This window comes from Marmota marmota, unplaced genomic scaffold, assembly GCF_001458135.2.
Source record: "Marmota marmota marmota unplaced genomic scaffold, marMar, whole genome shotgun sequence".
NCBI lineage: Eukaryota > Metazoa > Chordata > Mammalia > Rodentia > Sciuridae > Marmota > Marmota marmota.
In genome coordinates, this window is record NW_026000026.1 from 23,187,774 (window position 1) to 23,204,464 (window position 16,691).

Genomic DNA, 16,691 nt, shown 5'->3' on the forward strand with positions numbered 1-16,691 from the left:
ACCTTCCACCTGCAATGGCCAATCACTGTTTTTCCCAAACAGAGATAATACTACAAGAATTTTTAAGCCATCTGTTAGGATGATCTAATGTATATGGAGCCCTGGGTATGTGCTAAGCATTTTACATTGCATAATCTTGTTCTATCTTCCCTTTGAGGATGGTGTTTTAATCACTTCTGCTTCTCATGATGTAATACATATATCTTCCCCTTTTAAGTAACATTTACATCTTTAGGAAGGAATGTGTACAGATTAAATAAATTTATGTGCATTAAGAGTACAGTATAGCTGGTATGGTGGCGCACACCTGTAATTACACCTGTAATCAGCCCATCTAGGGAGGCTGAGGCAGGAGGATTGCAAGTTTGAGACCAATCTCAGCAAATTAGCCAGGACTTAAGCAACTTAATGAGTCTTTATCTCAAAATAAAAAATGAAATGGTTAAGGGATATGGTTCATTGTTTGAGTGCTGCTGGGTTCAATTCCGGCGGGACGGGGGGGAAAAGAAAAGGAAAGGAAAAATCTGTGGTATGCTTGGCACTTTTGAGCAAGGGCTCAAATAGTAGTTATATACATATATATTCCTTCATAATCCCCTCCCCCAAAGGGGGCCTGTTCCTCTCAGTGGTTCAGAAAGGCCAATTTTTTCCTTCTCCTAGTATCCTGCTTCCCTACTTTCTCTCTCTTCATTCATGGCTTGTAATTTTACTTTTATTTCTTATTCTTTTTTTAATATTTTATTTTAGTTGTAGTTGGACACAATACCTTTATTTTATTTTTATATGGTGCTGAGGATCGAACCCAGAGTCTGGCACGCGCTAGATGAGCGCTCTATAACCGAGCCACAACTCCAGCCCCTTATTTGTTATTCTTAAGATTCTCATATCTTTCAACTACTCCCCAAGCTCCATAAAGGCAGGAGTGCAAATTTTGTCACTATAATAATCTCCAACATCCAACATAAGGTTTGGAGAAACAAAGATATTTTAAAATGTATACCTGACCATAGTTATTCCCCATCATGCTTTGTTTCTTTTTTAAAATATATTTTTGTTTTTATTTGACACATAGTAATTTACATATTTATGAATTAGAATGACAACTCAATACATGTACCCAATGTTATGATCAAATCATGGCAAATGGCAAATCCATTACCTCAGACATTTATCATTTCTTTATGTTAGAAACATTCAAAATTCTACTAGTTATTTTGAAATATTCAACCACAATTACCCAATGATGCAGTTTCATTTTCTTCACAGATCTGAAATTTCCTCACATACTTATTTAATATTAGGTATAAAGTTAATATTTAAGCACTTATCATACACTTTTCATACATTAATCAATGAAGTGGTAAGCTGTTAATGCTTATCAATGTGCTCTTCAAATCTCAAATCCCTGATTTGTAGTATTTGCTGATTTCCTTGGTGTAAACACTCCCACCTGGAGGGATTTCAAACTAACAACCTGAAGTAACTCACCTGATTTGAGAAGAGTAGTAGCACTTCACTATAGCACCCATACAGTAGTGTTAAGTAACCTCAAGAACATCAACGAGGTTGGAGGTTTTGGCTCAGTGGTAGAGCTCTTGTCTTGCACGTGTGAGGCAGTGGATTTGATACCCAGCACCATATAAAAATAAATCAATAAAATAAAGTTTTGTGTCCATCTATAACTAAAATAAAAAAATCTTGAAAAAGAACGCGGATGAAAAAGTATGTAGTAAAAACTATTCGGAAGTAACGAGTTAAGACTATTTATTCCCTTGTTTTCAATGTGATTTAGTTTACTAAGTTTATACCATTTCATTTTCAATAATGGCTGTGTTTTAAAAAGCAACTGGCAAATTTTCTAAACATTCTTCAGCCGTCTCTAGTGAGCCTACAACCAGCAGAGTTTTCAGATGAGGGTTCTGAGGCACAGAAAGGTGAAGCAAGGTCGTGCAGAATGTTGTCCGCTACTATCAATGCTACTACTCATACAGCGACTGGCCGATAGCTGGCGTTCAATAAGCAATTGCAGAATAAGTAAAATAAATTTTAACATTCTTGTAAAACAAAAAAAAGTAGATGTTTTAACATGAAAAACATACACACAAGGGTAAAATTAACATCTCTTCAAAACTTGTTCACAATCCCAGGACGATAACTTTCCCTTTGGCCTGCGAAGTTTTACAATTCACCTGTGATCGTAGGGAGTCGGTCAAACACTTGCTCCAAATTTGATACGCCCCGCTGTCCGTCGCCCGGCCCTTCCCACCGCAGGGCTTCCTGGGAGTCGTAGTTCCTAGGTCTGGACGCTCCCGCAGAAGCAGCGGCGCGCTCCCAATCGCGGAACTACAGACGGTGGTGCGCAGATCGCCAGGCTCTTCCGCCTCGCCTTTTCCTTCTCGCCTGCGCGCCCGCCCCAGATATCATGGCGGCTCCCTTGGCCCTGGTGCTGGTGGTGGCCGTGACTGTGCGGGCGGCCTTGTTCCGCTCCAGTCTGGCCGAGTTCATTTCCGAGCGGGTGGAGGTGGTATCCCCACTGAGCTCTTGGAAGAGAGGTGAGACCGCCGGCTCGAATGGGCGGCCAGACCCGGCCCGAGCTTATCACGGCCTCTGTGAATGGGAGGCGGGTGGGAAGTGGCCGCACGGTTCTCAGGAAATTGACCTGCTCAGGGGGTCTTTGGAGATGTGAGGGCGCTCCTGAGGAGCGGAGGGGATGTGCAGGAGGTGGTATAAGGTTTGGGCTCAAGAGGCTGTACCACCCTAGAGGTGGGTATCTGAGGGGGCGTGCCCTACTCGCTGTTCTGAGCCCAAGGACGTGATCCGTAGAAGGGTTGAGATAAGAGAAGAGGATTCTGTGTGGAGCATAATTTGTGAAAAGCGTCCGAGTTTGGAGCAGGATCACTAGTAGTGACCCAGTGTAGCGGAGGGGACGGGGGACCCGAATGAGGGGACCAGTCTCTTAGTGGGAAGAGCGTCTGTAGATGTCCTTAGTCGCCTCTGACCAGTCAAGGACCTTAGTGCAGTTTTTCCTACTGTTTCTTCTTATTTCTGTAAGTTATTCATCAAACTTTGTTTTATACTAGTGGCTACAAGGAGACTCAGAAATTGGGCTGAAGGAGCCACAGGCAAAGTGTTCATCCTGTGTCTTCCCATTTCTTTACTTAGTGTTCTAGCCTTGAATAAACTGCCCCTCCTTTTCCAATTTCCTAAGGATGGAGGATTTGCGTTGACTCTTGAAGGACGTAGGGTTTGCCAAAGATTAGAGAAAAGGAGAGTTCCAGGTAGCAGAATTTAAACAGAATCAAGAAATGTTCAAGGATGTGAAATGTCCAAAATGGGAAAGTAAGAGGGGAAAGTAAGTAAGAAAGTAAGTAAGGTTGGGTCCAGAGTTTGATAATTAAAAAGGTAAAGATTTTTTTTTTAACTAAAGTAAAATAAACATACAGCATACAAATTATAAGTGTAGATAGAGCTCAGTGAATTTTTATGACCGTGTACAGCATGTAGCCAGCACTCCAGAATTCCCTTCCTCTCCTAGAATTTTATTTTTTAAAAATTTTTTTCTTATATTTATTTTTTAGGTGTAGATGGACACAACACAATGCCTTTATTTTTATGTGGTGCTGAGGATCGAACTGGTTCTTGCCGGTGCTAGGCAAGCGCTGAGCCACAATCTCAGCCCCAATGCCTTTATTTTATTTGTTGATTTTTATGTGATGCTGAGGATTGAACCCAGTGCCTCATGCATGCTAGGCAAGTGCTCTGCTGCTGAGCTACAGCCCCAGCCCTAGAATTTTAAGATATAGAGTTTTGATGTTTTGATGTTACACCATAGACATTTTGGAATGGAGAATGGTAAAATGAATGAGTGTTTTAGGAATAGCATTGAAGTTCCTAAAAATACTTAGTATGTATCAAGGACTATGGTAAGCCTTTTATGTGCCTTTTCTCATTTAGTCTTCACAGTAATTCTATGGTGTAGATGGTATTATTTCCCCCATTTTACATATGAGGAAACTTGAAATTGAAAGAAGTAATCTGCCTAAGTTTCCCAGTCGGTGAATGGTGATAAAGATGGTTATAGTTCATACCTGAGATGGAAAAAACTTGGGTTTGTTATCTTTGCATGTAATTTTTGTTGAACTGAATTGAATCCTGCTTTCTTGTGGATACCAGACACTCTTCTGCTGCAATCTTTTTTTTTTTTTTAATATTTATTTTTTAGGTGAAGATGGACACAACACAATGCCTTTTATTTTTATGTGGTGCTGAGGATTGAACCCGGGTCCCTGCCTGTGCTAGGGAGCGCTCTACTGCTGAGCCACAATCCCAGCCCCTCTTCTGCAATCTTAACCCTTTAGACATATTCTTATTAAGAGTATTTCTCATCTTATGTTATAATTATTTGTTTCTTTTTGATTTTTCCCTCCACTGTGAGCTTCTTCAACGACATTGTTTTATTCCTGCCTAAGTTCATTGGTGTCTGGCCTAGAGCAGGTGCATAGTTAATGTTGAATAAGTATGGAAGAAAAGATAGCATTAAATTTGTTATTTTATAGGATAGGCAGATTAAAGGATCCAAAGATGAGGCATTGTTGTGTGGTGCTTAAAAGCATAGGTTCTGAAATCTCGGGAAGGGTCTTTCTCTGGCTTGCCACTTACTAGCCATGTGATTTCCTTCTCTTCCTGTCTCTCCTTCCTTCCTTCCTTCCTTCCTGGGGGTTGAACCCAGAGGTGCTATACCACTGAACTATATCCCCAGCTCTTTTTATATATTTTTAAAAAATTTGAAACAGGATTTAAGTTGCCCAGGCTATCCTGGTTTTTCCTACATTGGTCTCTTGAGTAGCTGGGTTTATAGGCATCGGTCACCACACCCAACTAGCTCTATAAAATAGGAAATTAAATGAAATAATCCATGTTGAAATTCAGCATGATGATGAAAGCCAAAAAGTTTAATTCTGAGCTTTTAAGTTTAGATACTATGAAGAATCAGTGCTGACATTGGCAGAAAGGAAAGAGCAGTTAAGTGTTTGATGTGTAAAATTCAGAGGTTAGGTCTGGAGCTTGTGGCCAGTGGCAGGGCTAGAGGACGAAAGATTTAGTAATCATCCATCATTTAGATCTGATTAAGTCAGGATTATTATTTGTCTTATTTTAGGGGAGGGTACAATATCTGTAAGTATCATTTGTCTTCAAAGTATACTTTAAATGGGATAGCTTAAGCCCTAAAAGGCAGGCATTTCAAAATACCAAAGCCCTTTCGGTTTCACCATGTCTTTGACCAGTTCTTTGAAAGGGCCTTGGATCCAAATAGATTTTGGTTGGCTGTAATATGGGCTAATTTTTTAAAATGAGAACAAGTGAGAAGTTGTATACTTGGAGGGGATGATTGTTATCTTTAAGTCAGTATATTATTAATTCTTTCACATGCAGATGACAGAATCCCAACGCAAACTGGCCAGATTGCAATAAAAAAGGAATTTATTGGCCTTCATAACTGAACAGCCCAAGGATAGACCTGACTTCAGGCCTAACTGGATCCAGCATTGGCTACATTCAGACAGGTTCTTCCAAGGTGTTGGCAAGAGTGGCCACTGACTTTATATCCTCTCAGTTTCAAGTCAAGTGAAAAGAGAGTGACTCTTCATTGAACACAACAAAAGCCTTGGAATTAAATCGCATTGAACTGATTTGGGTTATATACCCATCCTTCAACCAGTTGCTGTGGTCAGCCTGATTCATGGAAAGGAGGCAGCCTCACCCAAAAGAGGGAGTACCCTATAAGGAAAATTAGGGTGCTGTTTCCAGAAGAGGGGAAAATTGAGACTAGGCAGGCAAAGATAACAGATATTTATTAAAATAGAAAAGAGATCTTTTCTCTTACCCATTTCTATAAACTCATCAGTTTGATAGTATAACTAAACAAAAAATGTATATATGAATTTCCTTTTTTATGAAATATAAGCACTAGCTTCTCAGTCTAATACAAATAATAAAGATTTACATTGATATAATGCCTCCTGCATGTCAGGCAGTGTTCTAAGCATGTTAGTTATATTAATAAACAACTCTAAAATCGCCCATGATGCCAATACTGTTATTCAGCCCATTTTATAGATGAGAAAATTTATTTATTTTTAATATTTATTGGCGGACACAGCATCTTTGTTTTTTTTTTTTTTTAATATTTATTTTTTTTTATTTTTTAGTTTTTGGCAGACACAAGATCTTTGTTTTTTTTGTATGTGGTGCTGAGGATCGAACCCGGGCCGCATGCATGCCAGGCAAGCGTGCTTCCACTTGAGCCACATCCCCAGTCCTAGATGAGAAAATTTAGGCACAGATTAAATCACTCGCCTAAGATCATATAGCTAATAATATGTGCCCCCATCACCAGCCCCCACAACTGTTATTGAACCCAGGGGTGCTTTACCACTGAGCCACATCCTTAACCCTTTCTATTTTTGGGGGTGTGTGGGGGGAGGATACTGGGGATTGAACTCAGGGGCACTTTACCACTGAGCCACATCCCCAGCCCTATTTTGTATTTTATTTTGCTACAGGGTCTCACTGAGTTGCTTAGCGCCTCGCTTTTGCTGAGGCTGGCTTTGAACTCGTGATCCTCCTGCCTCAGCCTCCTGAGCCACTAGGATTACAGGCGTGCACTATCATGCCCAGCTATCCTTTCTATTTTTTTTTTTTTAAGAAAATATTGAAAATTTATTTAGGTTAAAGAAGACCTGTGTCAATGAAAAGTTGCACATGTTCACACATCAAAATGATAATAATATCGAGGAAATAATACCACATATACCCATAGATTCAAGTCATTTCATACCAAAATGTGCATATTTACAGTCAGTTGATTTTGACAAGTATCCCAGGACAATTCAGTCAGGGAAAGAGGTATCTTCCAGACATGGTGCTGGGACAAGGGAGCACTGATAGGCATACAAATGAAATGGGGCCACTTCATTATAACATACAGAAAGATTGTTTCAAAATGCACCATAGACCTAAATGTGAAGCTAAAAATAAACCTTTGTTGTAAAATGAAAGGGTAAATATTCTTCATTGTGGGTTTGACAGACTACTTAGACATCCCAGGGCTTAAGTAACAAAGGAAATAATGTGGCTATCATCAAAATTAAACAATTTTGAGTCACAAATCCTACATTGAGAAAATGAAAATATAACCTCCAAAATTAGAGTAAATATTTGCAAATTGTATACCCAATAAGGAAATTAGAATATATTTAAATATATAATTAAAATATAAATAAAGACCTGTTATAAATCAATAATAAAAGATAACTCAGATGAAAATTTGGCAATGAGTCTACATTGACAATATTCCAAAGAAAATTAAAAAGTAGCCAATTAACATGAAAAATACTCAAATCCAATAGCAAATCAAATCACAAGATACTACTTTAAGTCAAAGTGAACAGTTATAATCAAGAAGAAATTGAATCTCAAGTGTTGGTGAGGATGCTGAAAAATTAAAACCCTGATACCTTACTGGTTGAAACGAGAGAATGCAATCATACTGGAAAACAGTCTATCAATTTCTCAAAATGTTAATCAAAGTAACGATGTCTTCCAAGTATTACAACCTTCTATACCTAAGAGAAATGGAAGCATATAATCCACATACACAAAAAATATCTTGTACACAAATCTTCAGGGTTATCTTACTCTTAGTGGTCAGGATTGTGTACCAAATTGATGAATTAGTGAAAAAAAATACAGCATATATATATCAATGGGCTTTGAATCAGCCATATAAAGGAATGTAGTACATGTACATGATACAACATGTATGAACCTTGAAAATATACTAGGTGAGGGGAGCCAGTGATCAAAAAACATAATGTACAATTCTCTCTTTATTTGAAGCGTTCAGACCAAGAAATCCATAGACACAGAAAGTAGCCTAGTGGGTGTGGTATTTTCTTTTAGGATACCCTTTCTATTTTTTAAAATATTTTTTTTGGTTGTTAATGGACCTTTATTTTATTCATTTTATTTATATGTGATGCTGAGAATTGAACCCAGTGCCTCACATATGCTAGGCAAGTACTTTACCACTGAGCCACAACCCCAGTCCTCTGTTTTTTATTTTGAGACAGAATCTTGTTAAGTTGCTGAGTTTGACCTCAAACTTATTCCTCTTGGGCTGGGGATGTGGCTCAAGTGGTAACGCGCTTGCCTGGCATGTGCGGGGCGCTGGGTTTGATCCTCAGCACCACATAAAATAAAGATGTTGTGTCCACTGAAAACTGAAAAATAAATATTAAAAAATTAAAAAACAAAAACAAAAGCACTTACTCCTCTTGCCTCAACCTCCTGAGGTGCTTGGATTATAGGCATCTGCTGCTGCACCTGACAAAGGTTTCTTTCTCATTTATTTATTCAGTCATTCTTCATTAGTATGGACCTATGGATGTTTATTTTATAATCCATACCATTTTTATTTTATCATTTAAATTGTTTTGGTTTTGGCTTTTGGGATCTCTTTCAGATTGGCTACTTTGTCCTTTTGACATATTTCCCTCCCACTTTTTTAAATACATCATTACTTTCTAGAGCCAGAAGATGCTCCAAATTTAGCTTGTCTTTTTCTTAGTCTACTTCTGGAATTGGCTGCTTCTCCAAGGAACCCTGGCTCCTTTTATTGGAAATTTTTTTTTGTGTGTGGTGCTGGGGATTGAACTCAGGACCTGTGCATGCAAAACACTCTAGAAACTGAGTTATATCCCCATCCCTGGAAATTTTTTTTTTTTAAAAAACAAGATCTGGGGCTGGGGTTGTGGCTCAGTGGTAGAGTGCTCGCCTAGCATGTGCGAGGCCCTGGGTTCGATCCTCAGCACCACATAAAAACAAATAAAATAAAGGTATTGTGTCCAACTACAACTAAAAATAAACATTAAAAAGAAACCAAAACAACAAGATCTGGATGATAGTTGTGTTCATTGCTACTGGAACGACTGCTTCTTTAATACCCTCTCAGGAGTATAAGAATACCACTGCTTTAGAACAAGCTCAGTGTTTGCCCTTGATAGGGGAAACTCAGATATAATGTTTGAATAATTCTAAATGATATACTTTAATTGTTATCTGTAGGAAAATTACATAAGTATATCGAAATAAGAATTCATGCTTCATGGGATTATTATCAGGTAAGAGTTGAGAGTCAGGGCTGGGGTTGTAGCTCAGCGGTAGTGGTACAGTGCTTGCCTAACGTGTGAGGCACTGAATTCAATCCTCAGCACTATATAAAAATAAATAAATAAAATAGAGGTATTGTATCTATCTAAAAGAAAAAAACCAAACCAAAATATTTTTTTAAAAAAGTCGAGAGAGTGGGCTGGGGATGTGGCTCAAGCGGTAGCGCGCTCACCTGGCATGCGTGCGGCCGGGGTTCGATCCTCAGCACCACATACAAACAAAGATGTTGTGTCCACCCAGAACTAAAAAATAAATATTAAAAAAATTCTCTCTCTCTTAGAAAGAGATTGATCATTCTTTCTAAGTTGTAGAATAAATTAACTAGTCTATATATTGGGAAATTACAATAATCAATAAAAGGTATCTCATTTAAAAAAAAAAAAAAAAGTCGAGAGTCTATCAAAAACGCAACTTTTTGAAAATAATTGGCCGTCATTAATTAGCTCTTATGGTCAACTATCCTAGTAATAATTGGATAATAATTCCATGAAGCCAGAAATGTTAGCAGTTACTCTGGTGAACTTTTCTCAGGTTTTATTTTTGGAATGTACTCCAGGAAAAAGAGTGGCTTAAAGATATGAGTTCTTTGGGGTTTTTATTGAGTTTTTGTGTTTTTTCACAAAAAAGCTTTTTGTCAAACTGACTTTAAAATGTTCCTAGCATAATATCAGTGGAACATAGTTAAATGAGTTAGAACTTGGGAGTCCCAGTTATTCTTTTAAACGTAGAATAGATGCACTCTTATATTCTAAAGAGGATTTTGTTACTCTTTATCTCAGACCATGTCAGGGTTTTCATTCATATGCACCAAGATAAGAAAAATGACAGTGTAGGAAGCTAAATGTATTAAAAGTATTTTGAGTTTTTGCTCTTCCTGTACTTTTTTTTTTTTTACATAATATCTTTATTTTTTATTTTTACATGTTTCCAGGGATCAAACCCAGTGCCTCACGCATGCTAGGCAAACGCTATACCACAGAGCCACAATATCGGCCCCTACTTTTTAATATTTTAGTAAATTGTAGTGTTTTTTAACGTGTTTTTTACATGAGATTGACTCTTCCCCCCAGATGACTTATCTGTGAGGCAATTTGATGGTATATTTAATCAACAAGAGAGCTGAGCCACATTCTTTCTAGGCACTTTCTGGATAATACATTAGCAAATTTACTGATGTACAATATCTAGCAAAAGCACTGAAAGAAAAATTACATTGAGATAATTGCCTGAAAATTGTGAAGTCCTCTGGGTACATACTTGGAAATTTCCCTCTGGATTAAACAAGAATAGTAATGTTTTCAGAAAACCTTATACTGGTCCCCTAAACAGTTGCTTTTACTGCTGAGTAGAAAGAAGCCATTGGCTTAGGTTGAGAGATGCCTCATGAGGTGGCCTGATGAATCATCTCCTTGGGTGTCTAGTAAAGCTGCTGGTGATTGGTTTAATACCTGTGTTACATAGCAGCCTCTTTATGTAACTCCTTAAGGGATGTTTCTTTCTGGTCCTAGCGTAGAGTACCATTTGCAATTGTCTCAAACAAAAGGCTTTGTTTTTGTTATAGGGTCACCATGAATTGTGTAACTGATTAAGTTTACTTATTTAGGGTAGGCTATAAAGTTTAAGTTGCATATGTAGCCTACTCATTACAAATATATAGTTTCTTTTTTTATAGAACCAGCTCTGTAATCTCGACTTTATTTATTTAATATTTATTCTTAAGTTTTAGGTGGACACAATATCTTTATTTTACATTTATGTGGTGCTGAGGATCGAACCCAGTGCCTCTTGCATGCTAGGCAAGCACTCTACCACTGAGCCACAACACCAGCCCCTCATTTATTTGTTTTTGAATAGGTAATTCAATCACTTGGTTCAAAAATCCCAGTTGCAAAAGGCTACATGATTAAAAGTCATCTTTCTACCACTTTCTTTTTTCTTTTCTTCCTTTCCTTGAGAGCTTATTTAGAGGTTCCAGTAGTGAAGCACAGCTACTCATACATCCTTGACTGAAGGATAGTCCTGCTGGGGAAGGTTGTCTTCTTTCACTGAGTGCACAGCTTTAGTGATCAGTACATTGAGGGATGAGGGAGGAAGGGAATACCTGCTTAGTTGACTAGATTAGCCAAACCAACCCCAGAAACCAGTCGGGTAGCAGAGGTCACAGCCAAATTGCCCTCACATCCTCTTCCTTTCCTTGAGATAGGGATCTCACTATGTTGCCCAAGCTGGTCTAGGACTACGGGCATAGGTTGCCATGCCTGGTTGTACCACTTTCTCATAGCTATTAAGTTTCATTCCTTGGAGGCAACCATTGTTATTGGTTTTTTATGTATCCTTCTGAGATATTTTATACATTTATAAGCCTATCCACTTTATAGACTTTTATAGCTCCATTTTATGTCTTTTTTAAATCTTTTGTCCCCTATTTTAAAAATGATTTTTCTTGATTCTTTTTAAAAATTATAAAATACTTCATGTGTATTACTGATTCAGAAAGATGAAGAAAGGATAAAAGAAACTAAACATTTTCTGTAATCTTATCATCCAAAGATCATTATTGTTAACATTTTAATATTTATTTTTCCAGACATTTCTCATCAAATATATATTCATTCTCTCAAATAATGAAATGAATGAATGCTTATAAAAGTTTAAAATAAAAATTGTATTATATTTTACATGCTGTTTTATGACCTACTCTTCATTTAAGACTATTCCATGGACAGCGCTCCCTTCAGTAAATTTAGATCTATACTTTGTTTTTTAATTTTAACTTTTTTTTAAAACATTTTTTTAGTTGTAGATGGACACAATATCTTTATTTATTTTTATGTGGTGCTGAGGATCAAACCCAGTGCCTCACACGTGCACGGCGGGCGCCCTACCACTGAGCCCCAGCCCTTAATTTTAACTTTTAACTTTGAAATAATTTTAGATTTTTAAAACATTGGAGAAATAGTACATATGGGGCTGGGTTGTAGCTCAGTGGTAGAGCCTTTTGGCAAAGTGCACATATGAGGCACTGGGTTCAATCCTCAGCACCACATAAAAATAAATAAATAAAATAAAGGTATTGTGTCCTTTTATAACTAAAAAAACAAAACAAAAGTATATAGACTTTCTGTTTATCCTTCACCCAGCTTCTGATGTTAACATCCTATACTGCTGTAATAAAGTGCCTACAACAGAAGTTTAACATTGATTCAGTGCTATTAACTAAAGCACAGACCTTATTACCACTTCCCTGTGAATGTTCTTTTTCTGCTACTATTCAATCTGTAATCTCATTTTGCATTTAGTTGTTTTTCCTTTAGTCTATTCCAATGTGGGACACCTGCTCAAACTTACATTTTTAAGAGTATTGACTAGTTATTTTTTTTCTCTTAATTTGGATTTGTTTGATGTTTTCTCATGAAGAAATTGGAGAAATATTTTTTTGGCATGGGTACCACATTTTTGGCATGAGGACCATATATATCTCAGTGAATCATATTAGGAAGAACTTGGTGTTAATATGGTTAACCTATTATTAATGATGTTTAACTTGGTCACATAATTAAGGAAGTGAATGTCAGGTTTATCTGTGTAAAATTATTTTTCCCTTTGCATATGCTGGTTTTTATCATATTTTTTACCCACTGATTGTAGTATCCACTGATGACAGTTATTACCCTTTAGAATTATTTCAGTGGGTCAAATAGTGATTTTTTTCTTCTGTCTTTCCTTCTACACTTGATGCTTAGAATTCTCTGTAAGGATAGCTTTCCTTTTTTGTTCCATTTATTTATTTATTTATTTATTTATTTTTAAAGAGAGAGAGAGGCAGAGAGAGAGAATTTTTTTTAATATTTATTTTTTAGTTATCGGCAGGCACAACATCTTTGTATGTGGTGCTGAGGATCGAACCTGGGCCGCACGCACACCAGGCGAGTGGGCTACCGCTTGAGCCACATCCCCAGCCCCTGTTCCACTTATTATTTAAGTATTTATAACTGCAGTTTTGGGGGAGGGGGCACCAGGAATTGAACCCAGGGTCACTCGACCACTGAGCCACATCCCTATCCCTATTTTGTATTTTATTTAGATGCAGGGTCTCACTGAGTTGCTTACTTTTGTTGATGATGCCGGCTTATTGTTGTTGATGCTGGCTTTGAACTCTTGGTCCTCCTGCGTCAGCCTCCTGAGCTGCTGGGATTATAGGAGTGTGCCACTGCGCCTGGCTATAACTGCAATTTCTAAGTATCCCATCATAAAAACATATATCAATGTATTTAGATAAATTTATATTGATAGGCATTGAGATTATTACCCAATTTTTCAGTGCTCTTGAACACTATACTGAACATATCTCTTTGGGCACTTGCCCAATATTTCCTTAGGAGAAACTGTCCTAAGAACTGTCGTCTTAGAATCAAAAGGCATATACCTAAAAGATACATATTGCCCTGTAGAAAAGCTGATAACAAATGTCACACAGTCAAGCAGAATATGAGAATGACTGCCCATTTCCCCACTCTACGGACGTTTCTAATCAGCTTCTGATATGTTCTGCCCCATTCCCCAAAACATAACAAATGTAAAAGAAATAGTTTTTAGAGTGTGTGGAAGTTACAAAGAGGTAGAAGGAAATGTACAGTTTAATATAAAACCTTCTCCTAAACTAGGGGCACTGGCACACCCCTATAATCCCCGTAATTCTGGAGGCTGAGGCAGGAGGATTGTAAATTTAAGGTCAGCCTTAGCAATTTAGCAAAAACCTAAGCAACTTAGGAAGACCCTGTCTCAAAAAATAAAAAGGGCAGGGGTTGTGGCCCAATGGTAGAGTATTTGCCTAGCATGTCTGAGGCACTGGGTTTGATCATCAATACCACATAAAAATAAATAAACTAGAGATATTATGTCCGTCTAAACTAAAAATTTTTTTTTAATATTTTTTTTTTTTTTAGTTTTCGGCGGACACAACATCTTTGTTTGTATGTGGTGCTGAGGATCGAACCCGGGTCGCACGCATGCCAGGCGAGCGCGCTACCGCTTGAGCCACATCCCCAGCCCCTAAACTAAAAATTTTAAAATAAGTAAATAAATAAAAAGGGCTGGGAATGTGGCTAAGTGGTTGAGCACCCCTGGATTCAGTCCCCAGTAACAAGCAAAAACTTTCTCCTAACGAGTGTTGCCCCACAATGGAAAGGGATGCTGTGTATGGAACAGAGTTCCTCATTCTCAGAAATGTTCAACTAAAAATTTGCAAACACTTTCTGGGGATTAGATGAAAGGGATTAGATAAACTCTTAGGCCCTTCTTGGTCCCGGACATATCTAACATTTCAGTTTATGATCATCTGCTGTCTGTGAAGTCTGAGTGAACGTGGATGTCTTGCTTTTCAGTGGTCGAAGGCCTCTCACTGTTAGACTTGGGAGTATCTCCGTATTCTGGAGCAATATTTCATGAAGTAAGTGTTCTTGTTTTCTTTTCGGGGTACTAAGAGTGGTTTACCGTCATAGATACCAAAGCCTAACCTTTGTTTTGTACAAACATTTAAAAGGATCTATTTTTGAAAATCCTATTTAGAAACAACCCTTTTTTAGATGTCCTCTGGATAAAAAGGTAGTTTCATAGTTACTGTTGAAATGATCCAGATTAAGATTGTAACTTGGAGAAACAGGTGAGATTTCTGTAGAAGTGACTTTTAAATGGCAAATAAATTGTAACCATGGATAGTTGGTGTGCTGAGTAGCATGTAATTGGTTCTTTGAAACATGCTTTTCCATGAAAACTTAACATCAATGTTAGTTTCTTAAAAAGCCCACTAAAGCTTATTTAACCCATAAAATTAGTTTTTAAGATTAGTAAAAACAGTGGGCTGGGGTTGTGGCTCAGTGGTAGAGTGCTTATCTCATATGTGAGGGGCACTGTGGTCAATCCTCATCACCACATAAATAAATAAAATACAAGTATTGTGTCCATTTACAACCAAAAAAAAAAAAAAAGTCCTTAAAAAAAAAAAGATTAGTAAAAACACTCTTAATTAGGTCACCATGATCTCTTGTTTGGGTTACTCCAATAGCTTCCTGACAAGTCTTTCTCAGTTCAGTCTTGCTCATTTCTTCTTCTTCTTTTTTTTTTTTTTTTTTGGCACAGTACTGGGTATTGGACTGAGTGCCTCTCTCCACTAAACTGAATTCCTAGCCCCTTTTTTACTTTTTTGTTTTGAGACAGGGTCTTGGTAAGTTTCTGAGATTTGCCTCAAACTTGTCAATCCTCCTGCCTCAGCCTGTTGGAGTAGCTTGAGATTATAGGCATGTACCACTGAGCCCAGCTTCATTTACTTTTCTTTTTCTTTTTTTTTTTAGTTGTAAATGGACATAATACATTTATTTTATTTGGTGCTGAGAATCAAACTCAGTACCTTACACATGCTAGGCAAGCGCTCAGCCATTGAGCTATACAACCTTAGCCCCTTCACTTACTCTTTTTTTATTATTATTTTTTTTAGTTGTATATGGACACAATATCTATGTTTTTATTTTTTACGTGGTGCTGAGGATTGAACCCAGTGTTTCACACATGCGAGGCAAGCACTTTGCCACTGAGCTACAGCCCCAGCCCCTACTCTCTCTCTTTTTTTTTTTTTTTAATATTTTTTAGTTGTAAATGGATCTTTTTTATTTTATTTATTTATTTATATGCGGTGCTAAGGATTGAACCCAGGGCCTCACACATGCCAGGCAAGTGCTTTACCACTGAGCCACAACTCCAGCCTCTCATTTACTCTTTATTGTGCTTTCAGGGCCATTTTTCTAAAATGTAAATCTGATTTTGTCACTGTTTTACTCAGCTCCTTTAAATCCTTAACCATTGACCTCAGGATAAAATCCAAATACCTTCAAGGAGCATACAAAACCCTGTAGACCCTCCTTACTACATTAACCACATTTTTTTTCCAATATTTTTTCTATTTTTTTTGTCCATTTATTTTTTTCTTAATTTTTTTTATAGTTATAGATGGACAGAATGCCTTTATTTTTTAATTTTTATGTGGTGCTGAGGATCAAAACCAATGTCTCATGCATGCTAGGCAAGTGCTTTGCCACTGAGTTATAGCCCCAGCCCTGTCCATTTTTTTAAATTATTATTATTATTTTATTATTGTTCAAAACATTACAAAGCTCTTAACATATCATATTTCATACATTTGATTCACGCAGATTATGAACTCTCATTTTTACCCCGTATACAAATTGCAGATTCACATCGGTTACACATCCACTTTTTTACATACCATTTATTTTTAATTGGGATATTATAGTTACAAATAATGGTGGCATCAGTTGTTATATATTTGTACATGCACACAATATAATAATATATTTTGGCCAGTATCATTCCCCAGTATTTCCTATTCTATTCTTTTTTATATATATATATATATATATATATATATTTTTTTTTTTTTTTTTTTT

The 16,691-nt window shown here is 37.2% G+C and overlaps 1 protein-coding gene across 1 annotated transcript in view; it reads left to right on the forward strand.

The window, feature by feature from the left end:
- Positions 1-2,390: 2,390 nt before the first annotated feature.
- The window catches only part of Pigu (phosphatidylinositol glycan anchor biosynthesis class U), a 79,442-nt gene continuing 65,141 nt past the window's right edge, over positions 2,391-16,691 (forward strand). Inside the window, exons 1-2 of the mRNA XM_015481500.2 lie at positions 2,391-2,552; positions 14,616-14,680. Coding sequence (XP_015336986.2) covers positions 2,423-2,552; positions 14,616-14,680 — 195 coding nt within the window. The 5' untranslated portion in view covers positions 2,391-2,422. The remainder of the gene's footprint in view (positions 2,553-14,615; positions 14,681-16,691) is intronic.